This window comes from Pholis gunnellus (assembly GCF_910591455.1).
Source record: "Pholis gunnellus genome assembly, chromosome: 12".
In the NCBI taxonomy this organism is placed as follows: Eukaryota; Metazoa; Chordata; class Actinopteri; order Perciformes; family Pholidae; genus Pholis; species Pholis gunnellus.
Window position 1 is genome coordinate 20,783,727 of NC_136539.1, and position 20,637 is coordinate 20,804,363.

Sequence of the window (20,637 nt, forward strand, 5' to 3'; positions counted from 1 at the left end):
GCAAGAAAAATAATGCATTATTATAAGAGGTTAAGGTGACATTGTATAAATTAAGGGGAGCCATTATTCACCGCTACAGTCTTCGTTTGGATTAAGAAACAAAGAGGGAAACTGGTCAAAAATCTTTTTCTGTCCTTCAGCAAACTACAAATATTTGTATCCAGATTTCTTTACCACGACAGTTGGAAATCTCTACGGCACAAAGGTTAGTTTAGTTCAAAGCCTCTGGGTTTTTCCAGGTAAACTGATAATTACCTCTGTACCTAAAACCGGGGCTAAGTAACTATTAGCTGCAATACAAACAAAATGGGAGGTTCACTGTATTTGTGTGCATTATACCAGTTTATTTGTATCTTTTTTTAAATAGTCAAACGCTGGGACAAAGCTTAGAAAAAGACGTCTTCCCTTAGTTTTGCTCAACTCCTGGATGTCCATAAGATCATAATTATGTTGTTTGATCTCATAGACACGCAACAATTGAGCCAAGATAGCTTAATATTGCTGTTTGCCGTAACTTCACACACCAAATACATTTTTAAAAAGGTGTGTCCTGAGGCGTCCATTAGTTTCTGAATCGGGGAAAGTGAAAAGTAAACTGTAAAATTCCTCAAAACTACTGTATCTGAACGTTCTCAACAGTGTGGAAGAGAGAAATAATCCTTGTTGCTGGTTTTGATCTGATTGCAGATGTTAAAGCTCAGAACTAAACCCATAAAGCCACCTCACAGTCCTCTGCTGTTTGTTTCTAAAAGGTGAAACTCAAACACTTCTAGCTACGAGTGCCCTCGGAGGAGAAATAAGACGCAACACAGAAGAAATCCTTCTTCAGGTCTGCATATATTTTCAATGGAAACATTCATTCTATCAGAGTATCAGTAGGGTTTGAAATGTCGGGGAACAACACTCTAGATAGATCCTGGTGGGAGAGGAAATGATACGATGGAGGGAAGAAACGCAGCACTTGATTCTGCTGCTGTGGATGCACTTAGTGCCTCACCCTCCAGGGGCCAGTGTCAAATAATTCTTCCTTTTACTCTTTATGCTGCTTACATCTAATCTGTCCTCGCTCGCCTCTCAAAACACAATCGGAGGATAGAAACCCAGGAGCTTTTCCTTTTATCCCTTTTGACAAACACACAGTGGGGGGTGGGGGGAATGCAGAAACGGCAACAGACATGTGAGGATACATGCATCCTCTTATCTCTGGTGCTGTGTGTACTCATGCCTGTTAATTAGTAACTGGGCAGGTCAGAGTTAGCACTCTGGAACTACATTTCCCATTGGGATTATAAGGACGTTGGACAGGAGTGACAGGCGACGGTGCACGCAGAACCACGACAGAGGAGGAGAGAAAATAAAGTAAAATTCAGGGGAAATACATTTCTTTTCCTTATTCACCTCTAGAGACCATGTTACATCCTCGAGTCAGACTGCAGCGGACTCGCCCTACTGTGCCAAGAATCCTGGTTCAGAGAGAATGAATGAAAACGAACAGAGGGTCGGGGGAAAATAAAAATCCAAAAATATATATTTATGTTTATATTTATATATATTTATATATTTACGAGGTATGTATCCACAAAAAAAAAAAGAACCAAAATTTTAAAATAGGCAGTCTGCTTTTTCTCCAAATGTGTCCTTGCCTGCGACGCCTGAAGGAAACATTATTAGTAGTAATATTAATTAAAAATAAAATGAAACTGGGGAGCTTTGCTGTCCAACCGCCCAGCTCTCGTGTGAAACCTCGTAGTCCGCCTCTCTATGAGACCAGAATCTCCACAGTGGGGAGTCCAGACGCACCAAGGTGGTGCTGGTTTCAGGCTGCCGCACTCCAACAAGGACCAAAAAAAAAAAAAAATCACAAAGTCCCAAAAGGAAAGAGGAAAAATCACTTCATTGATGAAAACAAAAAAAACACGAGAACCCCTCCTAACCGTGGATTTCCCAACAACCACGGTCTCCATGATGAGGTTCGGAGTGAGCTGAACTGTTGTGGTGTTATTAGGTGGGTGGGGGTGGGGGTGGGGGGGGGGGGGGTGTAGGGAGGCCAGCCACAGGTCCCAAAAAAAAAAGGTGTCTTTGTGCAACAAAACAAGCCTCGAGGTTAAACCAAACAAGAAACAAAAGAACCAATGGCAGGTGTCCTCCCGGCGACTGTTAGTTGGGCTGGAATCCCTCCCCTCTGTAGTCACGCTAGGTACTGCTGCATCGCCGTCTTCGCCCTGACAGAGAGAAACAGAATCAGTCCAACCTGCTGAGCTGGTGTCTATTGAGAACGTGTGTTCTGTGATTTGTTATTGTGGTCCAACCTGTCGCAGAGGTTGGGGTCAGAGGCCTGGGTGAGTTTGTGCAGGATATCCACAAAGCCCATCTCCCTCAGCTTATCCTGACGCTCCTGAGAACCTGAGAGCACACAGAGAAATTCATTTATATTCATTAATTAAGTGACATCTAAAATTCCTTTTCCAAAAAAAAAAAAAAAAAAGGCATAAATGGCTTTTTCATTTCTTTAAGCAATTTAGTGCACCATCATCTAAGTGTGTTGTAGACAACAGACTTCAGTTTGCGTCTTAAAAGAAGTTGAAATTTGTGTAACTTTGACCTGAGCTGTGCTGACCTTTGTGGGCACAATCGCTGTTGACCACTGCTTGAACTGAAAGATGGGACGAAAAACGAATTACTTGTGTTTCTGAATCTCCAGAACTGTACAGTAACAAATTGGCCTCATGCTGAGACCAGACAGGACAGATATTGTTTGGTGAAAAAAATAAGCATGCAGCAGCCAGGTTAGCTAAACAGTGTTTGAATGCTAGCAACGTTAGCATTGTAGCTAAAGGTGGCTTCATTTAGTGCAGCGCCACCCGAGAGGCCTGGAGTGGTAAATACTGCACTAAACAAAGCAGAACTTGCAACACAAAAACACTTTCCTCACATCCCTCTGAACCCTGACCCCCTTTTCTTTGTGGCTCCTTCCACTGGTGTGGTGCGTCTCTTACCGTCCTCCTCGTTCCAGATTAGATTTGAGATGCAGAAGGTGGCAGCGAGCTGCAGTTTCACATTCGAATGTCCCTGCAGGAACAGCAGAAGTCAGAAAAATGTACAAGTGAGGGGGAAAAATGGAACAAAAGCACAGGTCACATGGCCTCAATAAGAAGTCTAAAGCTGTATGTGTGTATATGTATATATATATAGGCGCTTGGCACCGTAGAGCGAGCCTCAGCAGATGGCAGGCGAGTCTCCGAGCATGTACGGAGGAGCCGTTTGTACTCTATACGTTGTTTGTCGCATTTTTGTCCGAAACGCCAGAGGGCTTAAAAACAAAATGAACTGTGAAGAATCAAAAGGACAGCGAGTGTAACCCACAGACTGTAGGTGTAAGCGTCATTAACGTAGTCTTCGGTCGGTACGACAAACCGCGCGATCTGCTTCTCGTGAGCGCCCACAACATGTCAAGAGTGAAGAAGGGGGAACGGTAGGAAACGCAAGCTGCAACAACACCAAACCCTTCTGATCTGATCACAAGGGTGAGCCACAGTAGAGGGCTTGTAGTACCATGTAGTATTTGATTTTCTGGAGCATGTCATCATTGGTCATGATGAGTTCCTTGGCTGTGTTGCCGTCGGCGATGTTGGCTAGGATGCACAGCGTCTGACAGATAAAAAAAAAAAGAAAAATTACATCAGTGCTGCTTTCTGAACATTTTGTTCTTTGTGATTCAGAAACAAAACTCTAAATTGCGGACGGATTCTCTCCAAAGTGCTTCCAGCTCCGCAAACGCCCCTTGACATGCCTAACGGAAGAAAGACTCACACTTGCAGAATATTCAATGCGGCTTTTTTTTTTACATGAATTCTGTATGAAAACCATTTGTAAGCATGAAGCTAGGCTCACCTGCTCTTTGACCTCTATACTGTGCTCCGCCTCCAGGATGAGGGTCACCGCCTGCATGATCTGCTTCCCATGAGAGCTCATGATCTGGTCGATGTGCTGCCAGTCGGAGAGTGCAAGAGAGCAAGCAGGAAAAAAGAAATCAGTATGCATGCTGTATTTAACATCTCTGAAGAGTCTGTGCAAATTCAGCACATTACATGCATGTGTATTAATATTTACAGAGTAGGTCAGAAAGTATGGAACATTCACGGTTAAACTTTTCTGTGACAACAGAAAAGTCGACTAAAAAAGGGTGCAACTTTGCTCCTGCAGCCGTTTCTTGTTTGCACACTAGAATGTTTTTCCTCACACAGTACGTACTGTTGCATGCAGTATGCATTCAATTGAGATAAACTACTACATCATAACTTTGACCCTTGAACTTCTCAACCCTCTTGCTCTCATATCTGATGTGCAGAGGATTGTGGGTCAGAATTGCAAAGTAAGCATGCTGGCTTGTGTGCTGCTAAATGTGACAGGATTCCGTTTGACATCCTGGTATTTTTGGCATACTATGTATCGGGACATACTAAATCTGTTTCTGGCATAATAAATGGTGTGGTAGTACGGCTACTGGAATAAACAATATGTTTGGACATTGAGCAGAGTTGAATATCAGGAATGTTGGTGTGTTCCAAACAGTAACAACACACGTAATTTAAATGTATTATCGTGCTTGTGTGAGTGTGTGTGTGTGTGTGTGTGTGTCTCTCTCTCTCTCACTGGGCGTGTTGACAGCAGATTGCGCAGCAAACCGAGGGTCTTCATCAGCACGTTGGTGTCGGGGTCTGATAGCAGGCGGAACAACTGTTCTGTACCCAAACCCCGAACGATCTCCACCTTCACCTTCTGATCGGCCTGGAACGCCATGTTCTTAACACACAAACAGAAAAGGATCTGGTAGTATGTGGCACGGTGCGGAAACGTAAAATGAATCAAATGCGTCTGCTTTATTATATTTTAACCCACTGCAACCATATATATATAAAAAACACTTTAAACACAACTCAGATGTTTTGCAGTGCAGAGAGAAAAAGAGGAAAATAGATCTTTCTTTACATCCAGTCCTAAAAAGCACAGATTCAATAAACATTTGAGGATTTTGATGGTTGTAAGAAAAGTGAAATCCTCTTCTTACCATCAGAGCCCAGATCCCATTGACCCTCAGTGCAGGACTGTCACTCTGGGTCAGACTGCATAGTAATTCAATCACCCCTGACTCCAGGATGGGCTGCAGATCAACAGAAACAATTGGTCTCAGTATTAAAGTAACACAATCTGTTCTCTTTACATGCGAGCGAGTGTGCGGACCTCTTTGCTGGGTGAGAACTCCAGTAGGAGATTGCATAGTGTAGAGGAGGCCATGACCAGGACTTCATCCGGGGCGTTCTGCAACAGCTACACACAACACATGTCAGTCAGTGTGTGTTTATATAGCACACAAGTATAGTTCCCCTGCAAAACGTGCACCCATCGCCACTCAACTGACCTTCATGAGGGGTTTCCACACTGCATGGTCATGGAAGCTCGTCCTCAGCTGCTGCACCGACCGCGACAGACTGTGAAGACACCTGGTCGTACAAACATGAACGCACAAACACAGCGAAGAGTTTAGTGACAGGTAAATGGCATTTTGCACAAGTTTCACCAGTTAAAAGTTTGGTTTTATGCATCTTCCGCTATTGATGTCGTCGTAAAAGTCTCATCAAAACCTGATTTATATTGACAGCATTTCAATATCCCTTTCATGAACACATTTTGTTCCTAAATAAGCACAAAAAAGAAGACGACGACGCAGGGATAAGAGGGCGTTTAAGAGGTGAGGGCAGATCGTACCTGACGGCCGCCAAACGGACTTTAATGCTGGATTCTGACAGGCCACTGACTATCCGGTCCATCATGTTCTCCGTCTCTGTGATCTGATGACAGGACAGAGGAGAGGATAGACTAGAATATAAATAAAGAGAACCGTGCACATTTATACACGCAAACAAAATATATACACCCGAGGCAAAAGGTCACCTTTTTGCGGATGTCCTCGTCGTTGGAGCCGAGTGAGGCGTACAGTTTGAAAGCAGCTTGTCTCAGCTCGTGTGCGTGCTTCAGGTCATGATCCAGCTGCAGAAGAAGGAGCACAAAGTCAACAAAGGGCACATCTTTTTGAATAAAAAAAAAAAAAAGACGATATCTTTCCGGTTGATAAATGTCAAACAACTTTTAAGTCTCCGCATTCATCATTAGACTCACTTATTAGTTTCTGGGAAACAAAAACCACAAATGACTACGTTCAGACACACGCAGGTTTACTGGGGTCACAGCTGATTAGCATAACTACACCGGCCCAAGTCTGGATGTCGGAGCAAAATAATCTATTACCCTTTAATTGGCCTTATTAAGAAAAATAATTGCAATTATCATTTTTAGCCATACAAGCTGCATGGCTCTGGGGATTTAAAGGTTGGTCGGTCCAACACTTTGGTCCAGACTGAAACACCGGCGACGCTAATGACACTCCCATCGACCTGAGCTGACTACTTTGTGTTAAGTGCTAATCAGCTAATGTCAGCATGCTAACATGCTAAACACACCTGCTGAACATCAGCAGTATTGTCATTGTGAGCATGTTAGCATGCTGACATTAGCACTTAGCTCAGGCCCACTGACCCACCCTCTTGATGTCCGTGATGGCAGACACAGAGCTGGGGTATTTGAAGTAGTCGGCCAGCATGGCCACCAGGTGGTCGGTGGTGCTTGCGATCCTCTGCAGCTCCACGTCGGGCTCCATCAGGTAGGCCAGCGTCTCCGCACCTTCCACCCTCTCCTCGAGCAAATGCTCTTTACTGCACATCCGCACGAGGCACGGCAGCGTCTGAGAGGGGAAACAGGAAGTCACATTTAATAAAGAAGTGCTCCTGTTTACTATAATAAATAGAGGCGCAGTTGTAGAATAAAAAAAACTGACCTTTAGGACTATGCAGCTGTCGTCTGTCTTGATGGCACCCGCTCGACACATGTACGTTAGACTGGGACAGAAGGAGAGGAGGTCACACTCAACGTGGAGGGGAGATGTAGTCATATACTCGTATCGATTGAAGCACATTCAAGTCACTCACCATTTGGCTGCCGTTAGCTGCATTTCAATGGGTTGATCCCTTTGCATCATTCTGACAAATACCTGAGAGAGCAGCTCACCATCCACCAGCACTGTGGCAACAAACAACGTAGATAAGCTGGGGTCGAAAAGTGAAGCTCATACGGAGGAGAAGAGGAGAGACTCACCATTCACCAGTGTCATGGAGACCTGAGTGTTCTCATAGGCAAGGACTGAGAAACACTTTAACGCCTGCATCCGGACCTGGAGAGACAACGATATACACCGTTAACTGTGTGTGAAAGGTCGTATCGTGCAGTTGGGTATATACACACAGACTCGCAGAGAGACGGCCGTATACCTTATAAGAGGGTGAGATAAGTAGAGGGGCAATGTTCTGGATGGCGCCGTGGTTGAAAAGAACCGTCTGGTGCTCTGGGGTCTGGAGACAACAAACGTCCAGTCAGCAGTGAATCTTGGTCTGTCTACGAGCGTGATGGACTCCGCTGTGTTTTGTGTGTGTGTGTGAACGAATACCAACAAATACCTTACAACAGTGGGAGAAGATCTGTGTGATGTACTCCTGGGTCTTCTGTGAGCGGCTCAGTAGAGACATTAGATGGGGAATCACAGTGGGGTCCTAAAAACACACATCACCAAATATGATGGAAAACGTTAGAACGAGCCTTACAATTAGAGGAACACTTGAGCTGATGATATCAGTGTGCAGGGACAGAATGTGTGCGTGTATACAGCAGGCAGGACAAGTACAAGACAACCTACAGTATAGAGCAGCTGCACAGGAGTGACGGGACTGATGAAGACCGTTCTGAGACATCGAAGACAAGCTTCGATGAAGATCAGGTCCGGACAAAGGAGACCTGCGAGCACAAAACACAGGAGTTGTATAGGTCCCCGTCTCACCAAAGATGTTGTCCTCTGCAGTCAGTATTTGCATGTACGTGTGTGTGTGTGTGTCCCAACCTTGAAGAAGGGCAGGGATGATGTGACAGTCCACCAGGGACTTGATGTTGTTCTCTGTGCCCATGGCTAGGCTGCCCAGCACCACGGCACACTCGGTCTGTAGCTCCGGACTGGACGAGCTCTGCCCAAGCAGGTAAAGTAACCTGCAGCCAAACGGACAAACACACACCAATATGCAAATAGTTTAACTCTTGCACTCTGCAGTTCCGATGCATTTTGATGTACAAAAGAATGTACCACCAATGTCTTGAGAGTACTTGAATGTGGTGAAAGTAGGAAGAAAGATAAAGTAGGAAGGACAGGAAGTGGAAAGGTGTGCAGCGACGTACCTCGGCACAGCTCCCAGGACAATCAGATTGGCCTTCTGCTTGTTGTTTCCTATGACGGCGTTCTTCATGTCACTGTGAAGTCGGACATAAACACACAGATGAGGATCACTCTTTGGGATCTATTGCAACGGAGACAAATTTGCTCTCAACGACGACAGTTTAAGAGTTGATAACGCTTTAGATTACGGCCCGCAACATACGGCATATCTCTTCCCAAATGACAGTGTAATTTAGTTGTACATGTAGCTACAAGGGAACAAGATGTGTAGTCAGGGAATAAGGTGAACCTAAAAATAATTCATACTGCAGTTTTGAGAGATTGTGAGGCCGTCTGCGGATGAGCAGAAGTCATGAAAGAAGTATAAAGACAGTAGGCAGACGGAGGTCAGCCAGGCAGACATTTCTAAATTGTAACAGTGAAGGTTTCCAGCAGATGTGCCACATATTGTTGCAGGACAAAGAATGAGCCGGGTCATTTGCATGCACTCTTTTTTTTGTTTTCCATGCAGCGTTTCCTCTGCTCTGCTGGCGCCCCCAGATGATATCATATAGCAGGTGAGTGAGGCTAATGGAAAAGTACAGCTGCAGCAGGCAGTCAAGTCAGTCAGGTGCTCGGCGAGCGGAGCGCTACGAGCCGTAACCAGAGCTAGTGCCTTCAGAAGTTAAATATAACGATCGAGAGAGAGTGTGAGAGAGAGAGAGAGAGAGATATGAAGTCACACTGATGACTGAGATGCATTTTCAAATAGATGGTCAGAGGAAAGCCTGTGCATGTAAACATGGAGGTCATCCTCACTCAACCAATGCTTCAGCACAGGAAACAAATATCAGCTGGACTTACATGACTCCCTGCAGCACTTTCTGTGGGTCGGGGTCAAACAGTCGGTCAACATAATGGCGACTAGTGGCAGTGACTTCCTGCATGAGCACAAATATAACAGCAACATTAGTGACACAATTTACAGACACATTTAATTAATCCGATTGAATATCTCTCTCACACACACACGCACAAGAGTACAGATTTTGAACGTACTTAACGGCCTTTCATACATTTTAAGATCAATTTAACAACAGAGTTGAAAGGCTGAGAGAAAGAGCCTGTCACACTATATGCCTGCATAATCTGGAACAAGCAGATAATATAACTAAAATAAAAGCATTGATCGACCCACAGTCATACACACAGACACATACAGCAGCACGGCCCTTTAAAAGTTATTATATAGGGCACCCAGTGGCTCCATGTGACACCAGGACAACTGTATGTACATATCTTTGACAGCTTGAACCAGAATGTTCCACATGAAACCAGGAGAGCAAACCTCACCCAGACTGCATGCTGCTGAAAAAGGTGTTCAGCACAATATGTACCTCATAAAAGTCCCAATCATTGGCCCGCCGGCTATTCTCTAATTCACTAAATATTTTGACTCTTTTACTTTTCATGTAAACAGGTGCCTTTCTGCATAAATACACATCAAAATAGAGTAACAAGAGCTTGTTTATAAAAAATAAAAAAGCCAGGGGGATCCACCGAACCCAATATTTCAGTGACTGCATGATAGAAGAGGTTCCAGATGTTTATTGTGGTATGAACTTTTTTAAATGCAACACCTAAAATGCAGTTGCAGCTATTAAATGCAGTAAAATATCGGATATATCTGTCACAGAGGCCTAATGGCAATCCAATAAGTTCATTTAATAAGTACATTTGAAAATAAACACGTTCAAAGAGCGATGGGCATTACAATGTTTATGCATTATATCTGATAAACATTATTAGACTACTGTTTGGTTATTACCTGGCCCGTGACATTTTGCAAAAGTAACCCTGTAGAGTCTCGTTGCAGCATGTAACGTTACCTTTCCTGGGGGCGTTTCACTATTATCAGTATGCTCGTTTAAGCTACTTATTTCATGTTAACTTCAGCTAAGTTACACCTGCAGGTCATTGTCACCTGCAAGTATAATTTACAATACAATAATATTAGTTAATTGCTAGACTTTCGGCTGCTGACAAAGCTTATTTTGCCCAGTAGAAAACTAATTTAAGAAGTAGGCAATCAGTGAGTGTCGTTAGCTTAGCTAGCTTAACCGTATGCTAGTGATTAGCTTAACGTTAAGTTTGCTATTATAATTAGCACGCTGCAGTGGGTACGGGCGAATAATATCGGACGGTTGGATTAAAGACAGTCTAAGTCCTGCAACGTATGCTCCAATGTGGATTTATAAATATTTAAAATGTCTTTGGGACAGCGTTGACAGGACTCTCACTCTTAGCAGATAGCTTAGCTGCTAACTCATTCCGAGCGACACTTGACAGGTATTACTGCGTTCGTTCGGTTTGGTTTCCTTCACACACCGACGGGGCGGCCGGACACATTAGTCGCCTGTATCCCTATCCCGTGTTCACACTGTCCCCGCCCGCGCGGGCGAGGTCAGGATAAGAAACTGTTACAGCTACGTAGGCAGGACCGCTACAGTGCTAACTATATGTTTGCAAAGCCCTGAACTTAGCTTTGCAGGCTAACAGAAGACATAGACCCCTTATAGTTTAGCTCTTAGCTATTTCACAAGGCTGATCGAATGATGAATTGTGAATTTAAAACAACGCTATTTTAAATGATGGGAGTGACACTCACAGACAGCACACTGATGCGGAGAGGGGCCTCCAACAAGCACGCCATCTCTCTTCCCCCGATCGAGCGCCCCAATCGGCGCAGCACTTTGCAGACACTCCGCCCCCCCCCAGAGCAGCTGTGAGCAGCTTTTAAAAAAAAACAAAAAAGTAACTACAGACAAATAAAAAATAAAAAACAGATAACTATATTTTCCTCTTGTGGGCTCAAGTTGCAAAACACTAAAGCAGCCGATATGCAACAAAAAAAAAACACAACAACACGGCTAACTTGGCGAGCTATCTGTCAGACAGTGGATTTGTCAATGAAGTAAATTTTGTTTATGAATGTGACGTAGGTATATCTCATTGAGTTAGATTCGTTAAAATAACTTCACCCATGCGAATTATGCAATGGATACAAAAAATAAACAATAAATACAGGCTGTGTCATATATACAAATTTAACTGTATGCATAATAAATTAAGTGTCGAAAAGGCATTCCACCTTTTTTTGTGTCGAATCTGCTGCGAAATATCGAAAGTTGTTTTTCTCAAATTAGTGACGTTTTGCGCTGGGATTAGACCGTAGGATTTATTTATTTTTTATTTAATTTTTAATTGTTATTATTATTATTATTATTATTTGTGTCATTATTATTATTATTATTTGTATCCTTTTAGAACGTTTACTCTGAAACCGCAAACTCCGGTACAGTAGGTGGCGGCATGCACCCATTGAAGTTGGTTGCGATCCGCCAATCAAATTAGAGAAGTAGAACAAGACGTATTGCGCATGCGCGTAAGTGGTAGCTGAAAGGTGGGAAAATTCATTTTTGACGCGTCGCTGCATACCCGCCACATAAACATGATTTTTAGAAAAAGTTGATCACTTAACGGAGTATAAAACTCAACAAATACACTCTTCGGTTATTCATTCATCGCCGTAAGTACTCAGTTTGTTTCTCAGCGTTTTGTTCTGTTTGTATGCTTGCAGCAGAATTATGGTTCGTTTCAACAAGATGTAACGTTGTGGTGCGTTAGATTAAGTGCGTAGCCTAGCTAGCATGTTATGAGGCTAACTAATGGTGTGTTGCTGGACGTTATTACTCAATATGTGAAGGCACATTTTGGCAAAAAGGCCTTGTGGACACGCATGTTAGTCTGAATGCCAAGTAGCTGCAGTCCTATTAGTCAGATAAAATGTGTACGTTTGCAAAACAACTGTAAGTATCCTAATGTCAGGTGCTTTGAGAGCAAAACAGTGTCTGTTTTGTAAACTCTCAGTACGTTGACTGACAATACTGTCATTAAACATAATAGGATGCACCTTTCTAGCAGTCTTTCGAGTAATTAAAGTTATTTTCCGATGTCCACATGTGTATTTAACTTGTGCAAACTTCACATTTCATTGTCAAACCTGCTCTATTAAAATCATGAGGATCGCTGTCCTATCACACTTGTTCATGAGAGAAACAGCATCAATGTTTTGAGCTTTGTTCTGTTTGTGTTCCCTCAGATCACCGAGCGATTATTTCGAGGGGCAGGGAAGGAGCAGGCCTCAACATCCCTGTGTGTGGAGGCTGAAAGCCCCTCACTGTGATTTTTTTTTTTTAAATTTTCCTCTGCGAATCAGCGGCTTACCTGTTTGTGCAGCATGAAGATTGCGGTAGAAGGCTGCTGCCACGGGGAGCTGGACAAGATCTACGAGACGATCGGCTACCTGGAGAAGAAGGAAGGGGTGAAAGTGGAGCTGCTGCTTTGCTGCGGAGACTTCCAAGCGGCGCGAAATGAAGGAGACATGATGTGTATGGCGATACCACCCAAGTACAGATCGATGCAGACCTTCTACAAGTCAGTTCTCTCTTGTTGTTTTTTGTCTTTTAAAAAAAGAAGTGCAAGAATTGAGTGTTTCCTACTTAAATGTTTCTTTGATGCAGATACTATTCTGGAGAGAAGAAGGCTCCTGTCCTGACCGTCTTCATTGGAGGGAACCATGAGGCTTCCAACCACATGCAGGAGCTGCCTTATGGCGGCTGGGTGGCCCCCAACATATATTATCTAGGTGGGCACCAGCAGACGGTGAATGTGGTTACTCCGTCGACATGTTGCTCTGTTAATTCTGAGGCATGACTTGGATTTATTTTCTCAGGTTACGCTGGTGTTGTTCGCTACAAAGGGATCAGAATTGGTGGCGCATCTGGAATCTTCAAATCACATGACTACAGAAGGGGTGAGGGTGTTTTTTTTTTTTTGGATTGTCTTGAGTTATACACACTCTGCAGTATATTTATAAAGGTGTGCTCTTTTAAGGTCATCATGAATTCCCTCCATACAATCCCAACACACTCCGAAGTGTGTACCACATCCGAAATATAGAGGTGTTCAAACTGAAACAGGTAAATAGAGATTTAACTTCTCTTGCATGTGTTTCAAAAGATTCTACATTCATCTAAACATTGCATATTCACAAATGTTTCTTCCCACTCAGATAGAGATGCCCATAGACATTTTCATGAGCCACGACTGGCCCCGTGGAATCTACCACTATGGAAGTACGGCGGAATTGTTGAGGAAGAAGAAGTTTCTGCGTCAGGAAGTGGAGTCCAACTCTCTGGGAAGTCCTGCTGCCGAGGAGCTCCTGGCTCACCTCCAGCCCAGCTACTGGTTCTCTGCACATCTGCATGTGAAATTTGCTGCTGTTATGCGGCATCCGGTGAGTGTGACAGCCTTTTTAGCAACTAGCTGTATTGCTGCTGTTGTCTGTGTTAGCCGCTGATACGTTTTACACGGTGATTAAAATGTACCAATGTGTATACTCTTGTCTTTAGCCTAAAGCTAATGCTGCCCCACGTGTGACCAAGTTCCTGTCTCTGGATAAATGTCTGCCCTACAGGGAGTTCTTACAGGTGAGAGAAGGTTGTGTCGTTAAATACACAACGGTCACCGTCTATGTTAAGGTGTAGAGGCGATGGTATCTGAGAGATGATGTGCACGCTTGTGTTGCAGATCGTGGATGTCACAGAGAGACCGGGTTCATCCGAGGGTCTCGAGTATGATCCAGAGTGGCTTGCTATTCTGAAGTCTACAAACAGTCTACAAAGCACCGCCCTTCACCCCTGGAACCCCCCAGAGAATAACGGCCTGCACGAACGGTACACGCATATTTAGACTTAAGTGGTCATGGAGATGTTTGTGAGGTTGTGTGTGTGTGTGTGTGTGAATGCATGCGCGTACGTTGTCGCCGATACTGTCAATTCACGCTCGTCTCTTTCATATTCAGTTCAATATCTTATAAGACAGGCTTGATACGGATAGTGTTGTGGATTGCTCAATAAATTGACAGTTTACGTAAACACAATGACACATGCTGTCGTCTTTACCCATCAGGTGGGACTTCACACCTTCAGAGGCAGCCATGTTGCAGGTGGTGAAGGATCTCGGCGGTGATCTCGCCATTCCAGACAACTTCAGCCGGACCGTGCAACCCTACGACCCCAACAAGCCCCAGCCGCACACCACCCCCAGCTGTAACATCAACCCTCAGACCACGGAGCTTTGTGCCACGCTGGGTCTCACCGACCTCTACGCCCATGTGGGGCAGGGAGGTGGCGACTTGAGCAGAATTCAGGGCAGCACAGGAGGGGATGATGATGGTGAAAGCGCGGACGAACCCAGCGAGTACCCAACCGACACCTCGGGATTGTCGAGTTCGTACAATCCCGATGAGATCACCATAGAGGATGAGTGGGAGGAAGAGGAAGGGAAGGAGGAGGCTGAGGGCGGGTGTAACCCACCATCAGCAGTAAAGGGAGATAATCTCTCTGACGTACCTGTCGGTGAAGTCCAAACCCCCGGCCGAATGGTTCTGCCCGCGCCCAAATCTGATACCTCGCCCACTGACCTGTCCCACCCGATGAACCTGCCGCCTCCCTCCCACTCTACCCCGGCGGTAGCTTGCGCTGGAGCAGAAAGGGAAGAACACTGCGAGGACGACGAGGACGAGGCCTCTCGTACCTTAAAGCGTACGAGCGACGAAGCCGAGGCTCCCGGCAGTAAAGGCACAACTCCCAGAATCAAACGCAGGAACCAGGTGATCTATACAACAGTGGAGGACGACGACGAGTGAGGACTCCTCATACCGAGAGTACAATTCTTGATTTTTATTGATTTGTAAAACTTAGTATCAAGTTATGTATCTACTTTCTGCCTTTTTATACAGCTACTGACGTGACAAAGCAGAAGTTTGTCTTTATTCAAACGCCCGAGAAGCAGTCGGACAGATTGTTGTGTTGAAATGTTTTTGTACGGATAGTTTCAAGAGTAAAGAGGCTATAAATTAAAATATCCTTGTGTTTTTAAATGACATCATGAATCATTGTGCAGCCACTTCTCAAACTCTGAGGGAACCTGTCAGTTGTGTCTGTTTCATGTCTTTTGTTTCAACCAGCATTCTGCGCTCAGAGGCCCGTTCACAGCTTCAGTGAACACTAAACAAACTCACGGAGCTGATGGAGAAGTCTCGATCGCACAGGACACTGAAGCTACTTGTGATCACTGGAGAATGAATCAGTGAATGATGTTTAATGGATGTAATGAGCTGTTTGTGTCTTCTTTGAATATTAATTGAAAACAGCCAATCAAATTGAGACCTTTAACTCTTTCACCATATTTTTAAACAATACGTCTGTTTGTGAATCTGAAAATAAAGCTGAACAAAAGATTTTCCTGGACACCAACATGAGTTTAAATCCAACAGATTTATAACATTAAGAGTCCGATCTATTCCAGTGTGCTCTGCTAAAATCATCACACACACACTTTTCATTAAAATTAAGACAATATTCAACATACAGTGTATTCAACAAGATGTCTTTACATCCACACAGAGAGCCGATACAGTATAGCCTAATGACACGGTGTTGGTTTAGAGTGCAAGCCAATATCAGGGGAACGGTGTTCCTGCACACCTACGAAGCACACAAACATGATTCACAGAAAAAGAAACCCGGGAATAGGCACTTTTGTTTTTTTCGTGTGTGTTTTCATCAATTCACTCCCATTTTCTTCAGCCAAGCCTTCGGACGGCAACCGAAGCACACCATGAAGAGCATCATAGTAAGTTTAATGAAGAAGTAAAACCATCTCAGATCACCAACAACTTAGCGTGAGGACAGAAGAGACAGATGAGGGACACGTTTAACACAAGATGGGCAGATGTTCCCCTACAGGTTTATATAAAAGATCACCAATATCACACGTTATCTGAAGCCGATCGTTTCTCTAATCTGGGCAGAGCCATAGATGGACAACCACATTTCCTGCTACTACGGTTAGCACCATCACTCACTGTAATAACCCAAAAGTGAGATGAAGCTCTTTATTGAATACAGGGATTTAGTCTTGTTTTTGACACAGTAGTACTTTGTGTTTGAGGGATATGTCCTCTGCTACAGACATGTAATTAGTTAACAGTTTACTGCTCATACATAATATTAAAGTCATGTGACCACACACACACTTCAGATCAAGTCCATATCGGTGCTTCACATCTTTCCTTGTAGAGCACTGAAGCGTTTAAAACCCTAAATATTTTAGGAACACGGCACTTCCAGCAACCTTTTTAGTGAAACAAGCAAGTCTGTCCGAACGAACGGATCAATGAGAAACACAACGCAAAGTCAGCAACTTTGTAGCGTTTGGAGAAGTGTGAGTGGAAGGACTGCCTCTGAGACTCTGGAGCGGTCTAGAGAAGTCAAAAACAACGGACAATAAATACGTACAAATGGATCTTATGCTCAGCAGACTGTGCCGTGGATCGTATGGAAGGTATTACACACCACGGGATCATTCCAGGGGTACATCGGGTGGCATTATTCACAGCGGGATGAGATTGATTCATGTCTAATGAGGAGGCAAAGCAGGCGGGTGCAAGCTCCGACTAAAGAAGAAGAAGAAAACAGTCACAACCTCAAAATGTGGCTTCTTTGTTTTACGTCTGGGAACTTTTTTTTTGTTTTCCTCCTTTCCTTTCTTGGACGCTCTTTTTTTTTTTTTTTTTTTACGCAATCAGGACTGTGACTGAAGTCGGGATGAACACGAAAGAAACTTCACAAATTAGTGCTAAATACTACAACAGGCTTGCCACTGTCTTCTATATTTTCTCCTCTCAACCTCCGTCTACCTCCCCTCGTTCTCTTCCAGACGCAGCTGTCGGTCGAGGGACACAGATGTGGAACATTCTGCGTCTTTCTCCTCCGCAACTCGGTCTGCTCTTCCTTTCCTCTGATTCTCTCCTTCGAATTTCTGTGTCTGAATTTCTGTCTGCTTTGACAGGAGGATGAATGGAGGGTAAGGGTTGTGAGTGGATACTGTGTTTCCCAGCATCAGGCTCCCCCGTAGGTTGGCTGAAGGAGGCGGGCTGGTTGAAGGGCCGTGGTGGAGGTGGTGGTGGTGGTGGTGGAGGAGGAGTACTGGTGGGAGTCGTGGAGGTCTAGTTCCCACCGCAGCAGGCTCGAGTAGAGTGGGCGTCTGGGTCCTGGAGGTTGACCCCCCGGTGCCGCGCTGCATGTGTAGGGTTCTGGGTGTCTGTTTTTGGCATCTTTTTTGCTACAAAGACAAAGAAATATTTTTACATATTTAAAAGACGTTTTAACGAGAGAACTCAGAGAGCGAATATCATATTGTTGAGATTTTCTTTTATATTCCTGTAGTATTTTCTGAAAATGTTTATTCCTCATATCTCCTAATGTTTGGTCATCCTTTCAAAGATTATTGGATCCAGATCAGCATCACCATGTAATCTCTTGTTCATTGGCTCGTGGCTTAATTTCCCACCAAATGTATCATTTTGACGTGCTGCTAACCAACAGACAGACGGCCTGAACCTAACATATAATCTCTAAAGAGTTGGTGATGACTCCTACGACTTGAATCTCATTCTCTTCTAAAATAAAAGTCTTGTTTTTTTTTTGGTTTGAGACTCACCAATGGCCAGAAAGAGCTCATTGACGTTCATGGCTGTCTTAGCAGAGGTCTCCATGAAGAGCAAGCCGGTGTCTTCAGCATACGTCTGGGCTTCCTTTTACATACAACACACAAACAAACACAAATGAAACATCAGCGGTAATTTGAAAAAATACAAAAACAGCCTAAAGCTGAAAAGAACAAACGTGTTTTTATCTACAGGTAGCAGGAGCTCAGTAGAGCTCGACCTGTGACGCATCTCTCACGTGCAGCAGAATGAGGTTCATGTTTTGGTAGCTGCTGACTCATAACAGCTTCAGCATGCAGCCAAACAGGCATGATAACAGATCCTTGAGCCCTATTATCTCATCTTTTTGTAATTGAGTACATAAGCATGAGGAAGTGCACCTTTAATAAAATGCTTTGGCGGTGTCCTCCAACATCACAAACTATGCCAGCCTTACACAGGACTATGACTACTTGAAGCACCCATCGAGCCAATAATATGAATTAATAACACGCATCACCTGTCGTCAGCAGTTATTCGTTAGGTTTCAGCCAATCAGGGGTTAGACGGGTGTGTCTTACCTCATAATCCACAAGTCTCCTCTCTGCCAGGTCGGCCTTGTTCCCGGCCAGAGCGATAACAATGTTAGGACTGGCCTGCCTCTGCAGCTCCTTCACCCAGGCCTTGGCTCGCTCAAAAGTCTCCTGCACAAACACACACACAGCACTGAGGTCAGATCAACCAGTAACACGCATGTAAATACCAGACAGAGGGCATAGAGGCTGTGCATGGGTCACGCATCAACAGAAGCATATTTGTCAGGTAGAGGACAGACGGCTCTCTTCCTACAGTTGGGTAGTATGCTGTTCTATATTAATATGAGATTGTCTGTTTTGATCTTGTGCTGTAGGTTATCACCGTAAAGTCTGCGTTACAGTTTAGTAAAATCATTTCTTTCTGGCAAACAATAATGAATATAATTTAGGATCCATTTAGTCAATATAAACCCAGATCTACACAAACAGCCAATGGTTTGACTCTGTTCATACTGTACCGGCTTGGTGATGTCAAAGACAACGATGGCAGCCTGAGCTCCGCGGTAGTACATGGGAGCCAGGCTGTGGTATCGCTCTTGTCCTGCGGTGTCCCAGATCTCAAACTTCACTGTGGTGTCGTCTAGACACACCGACTGAGCCAGGAACGCAGCTGGACGTGACGGGAGGGGAACAAATGACAGGTTACCACGTGTCCTTGATGAGCATTTAAACCAACACAACGTACAACCCTAGTCCACATTCACCTCCTATGGTCGTCTCCTGGAACTCATCGAACTGTCCCTTGACGAAGCGCAGCACCAGGCTGGACTTGCCCACGGCCATGTCGCCCAGCAGCACCAGCTTGAACTGGCAGATCTTGGTCTGCGGTAGTGAGCCGTTGGAGCGGCCTCCACTCCCTCTGGAGCTCATACTGGAGACGGCGTGGGGGACGGGGACGGGGGGGCTGCTGGGCCTCCTCCCTGGGGTGGAGATGGGTGCTTCTGGGGATGCGTCAGTCACTTGCACTGCCTTTCCCGAGTGTAAGTCAACTGTCGCTGATGATGTCTTTACCTCTGTCTGAATGAAGAAGTGAAATATTTTGGTGCAAGATTACATCATGGCTCACCTCATACACACTTTTATTTATTTCCAAGAAAGTCTAAAGATTAGAGTTTTAAGAGGAGGGCTGCAGATCTCAAATTAATTTGAGGAATAGCAAGTTTGAAATCCAACTTCTTTACATTTACTAGCCCTAAATGTCTACATCTCACATTGCATTACAAACATTTGTCTTTCTTTCTCAACAACAGGAGAAGTATTTTTGAGACATGCTTGCTCTGCAGCTGCATCGCTTGCCATTTCACAGCCCTGAATGTCTCCTCTGTGCTCACTGATTCACAGTTATGTCTGAGAATATGTCTGCTAGCAGTGTCTCATTACCATGCAGAGAAACTTGAGAGGCTGCGTCTCAAATTGCTGTCTCCCACAGACACCGACGCTAAACGTCCATCACTGCAGCACATTCATCATTGGACACATCGGACCTCAACGTCTCGTTACATAGCGTCTGGCATTGCTGCAGTATGTTCCCACGAGCGTTGAGGTTACTGCTTCTTGTCAGCCTTATCACATCACCAGAATCTCCTTATCATCTTGCGTTGTGTGCTAACGGGACACCGCACTGAGCGCACTGAAAAAACTGCATTTATATTTCGACGCGGAATTAAACACACAAATACTAACTGTTAGGTCTAAATTACGTTAAGCTACCGAGAGGGAAATGTAAGAATATTCACCGTATAAACTGTCGTTTCAGCGGCGCGGGTATCGCAAGCTTGACTGTTGACAATTTGGCTATCAGCTGGTAAACGAAAATATGTTAACACTTCCTGTAAATAATGGCGCATGCGCACTGAGTGCCGCATTGTCAAACCTGACCGCATTCCCTAACGGTCCGTTCAGTGACTTCACATTTTTAGATTCTTCAGTTTCTACTAAATTTACTAATTTAGACTCACTTTTATCTTTTTTTGTATTAGCCGAAAACAAGATATGTTCAATTTACAACGACAGGTTTAATCAAGGCCCAGCCGAGCGTATTACCACCGCAATCAAACATGTTAACCTTAATGTGTTGGTAGTCTGAAGGGGCTTTTGAACGGGAGTTATACTCA

At 44.4% G+C, this 20,637-nt stretch overlaps 3 protein-coding genes across 6 annotated transcripts; 1 reads left to right on the forward strand and 2 right to left on the reverse strand.

Annotated features, from left to right (window-relative positions):
- Positions 1-282: 282 nt before the first annotated feature.
- Positions 283-11,259, reverse strand: armc8 (armadillo repeat containing 8). 3 transcript variants are annotated; one of them, XM_079170624.1, is made up of 23 exons: positions 10,980-11,259; positions 9,176-9,252; positions 8,335-8,406; positions 8,006-8,148; positions 7,805-7,902; positions 7,569-7,661; positions 7,383-7,463; positions 7,210-7,285; positions 7,044-7,134; positions 6,893-6,953; positions 6,599-6,799; positions 5,953-6,048; positions 5,767-5,849; positions 5,420-5,501; positions 5,242-5,328; positions 5,069-5,161; positions 4,654-4,803; positions 3,892-3,987; positions 3,553-3,648; positions 2,997-3,069; positions 2,618-2,653; positions 2,310-2,403; positions 283-2,222 (listed from the first exon to the last, which is right to left on the reverse strand). In XM_079170624.1, the coding sequence occupies exons 1-23, from the start codon at positions 11,022-11,024 to the stop codon at positions 2,189-2,191; spliced, it is 2,058 nt and encodes a 685-aa protein (XP_079026750.1). In that variant the 5' UTR covers positions 11,025-11,259; the 3' UTR covers positions 283-2,188. The 3 variants fall into 3 exon arrangements, with proteins under 3 accessions (XP_079026750.1, XP_079026751.1, XP_079026752.1); XM_079170625.1 differs by lacking the exon at positions 2,618-2,653; XM_079170626.1 differs by lacking the exon at positions 2,618-2,653 and having other exon boundaries at positions 2,310-2,417; positions 2,933-3,069.
- Positions 11,260-11,772: 513 nt separating this feature from the next.
- Positions 11,773-15,666, forward strand: dbr1 (debranching RNA lariats 1). Its single transcript, XM_079169847.1, has 9 exons — positions 11,773-11,900; positions 12,474-12,808; positions 12,895-13,019; positions 13,107-13,187; positions 13,268-13,353; positions 13,446-13,670; positions 13,786-13,863; positions 13,964-14,109; positions 14,345-15,666. The coding sequence occupies exons 2-9, from the start codon at positions 12,612-12,614 to the stop codon at positions 15,081-15,083; spliced, it is 1,677 nt and encodes a 558-aa protein (XP_079025973.1). The 5' UTR covers positions 11,773-11,900; positions 12,474-12,611; the 3' UTR covers positions 15,084-15,666.
- Positions 15,667-15,735: 69 nt separating this feature from the next.
- rab5b (RAB5B, member RAS oncogene family) lies at positions 15,736-20,332 on the reverse strand. Of its 2 annotated transcripts, none has more exons than XM_079170917.1 (6): positions 20,260-20,332; positions 19,228-19,540; positions 18,982-19,133; positions 18,509-18,631; positions 17,942-18,035; positions 15,736-17,563 (listed from the first exon to the last, which is right to left on the reverse strand). In XM_079170917.1, exons 2-6 carry the CDS (start codon positions 19,391-19,393, stop codon positions 17,448-17,450), a joined length of 651 nt encoding a protein of 216 aa, XP_079027043.1. In that variant the 5' UTR covers positions 19,394-19,540; positions 20,260-20,332; the 3' UTR covers positions 15,736-17,447. The 2 variants fall into 2 exon arrangements, with proteins under 2 accessions (XP_079027043.1, XP_079027042.1); XM_079170916.1 differs by lacking the exon at positions 20,260-20,332 and adding an exon at positions 19,904-20,225.
- Between the last annotated feature and the right edge of the window lie 305 nt (positions 20,333-20,637).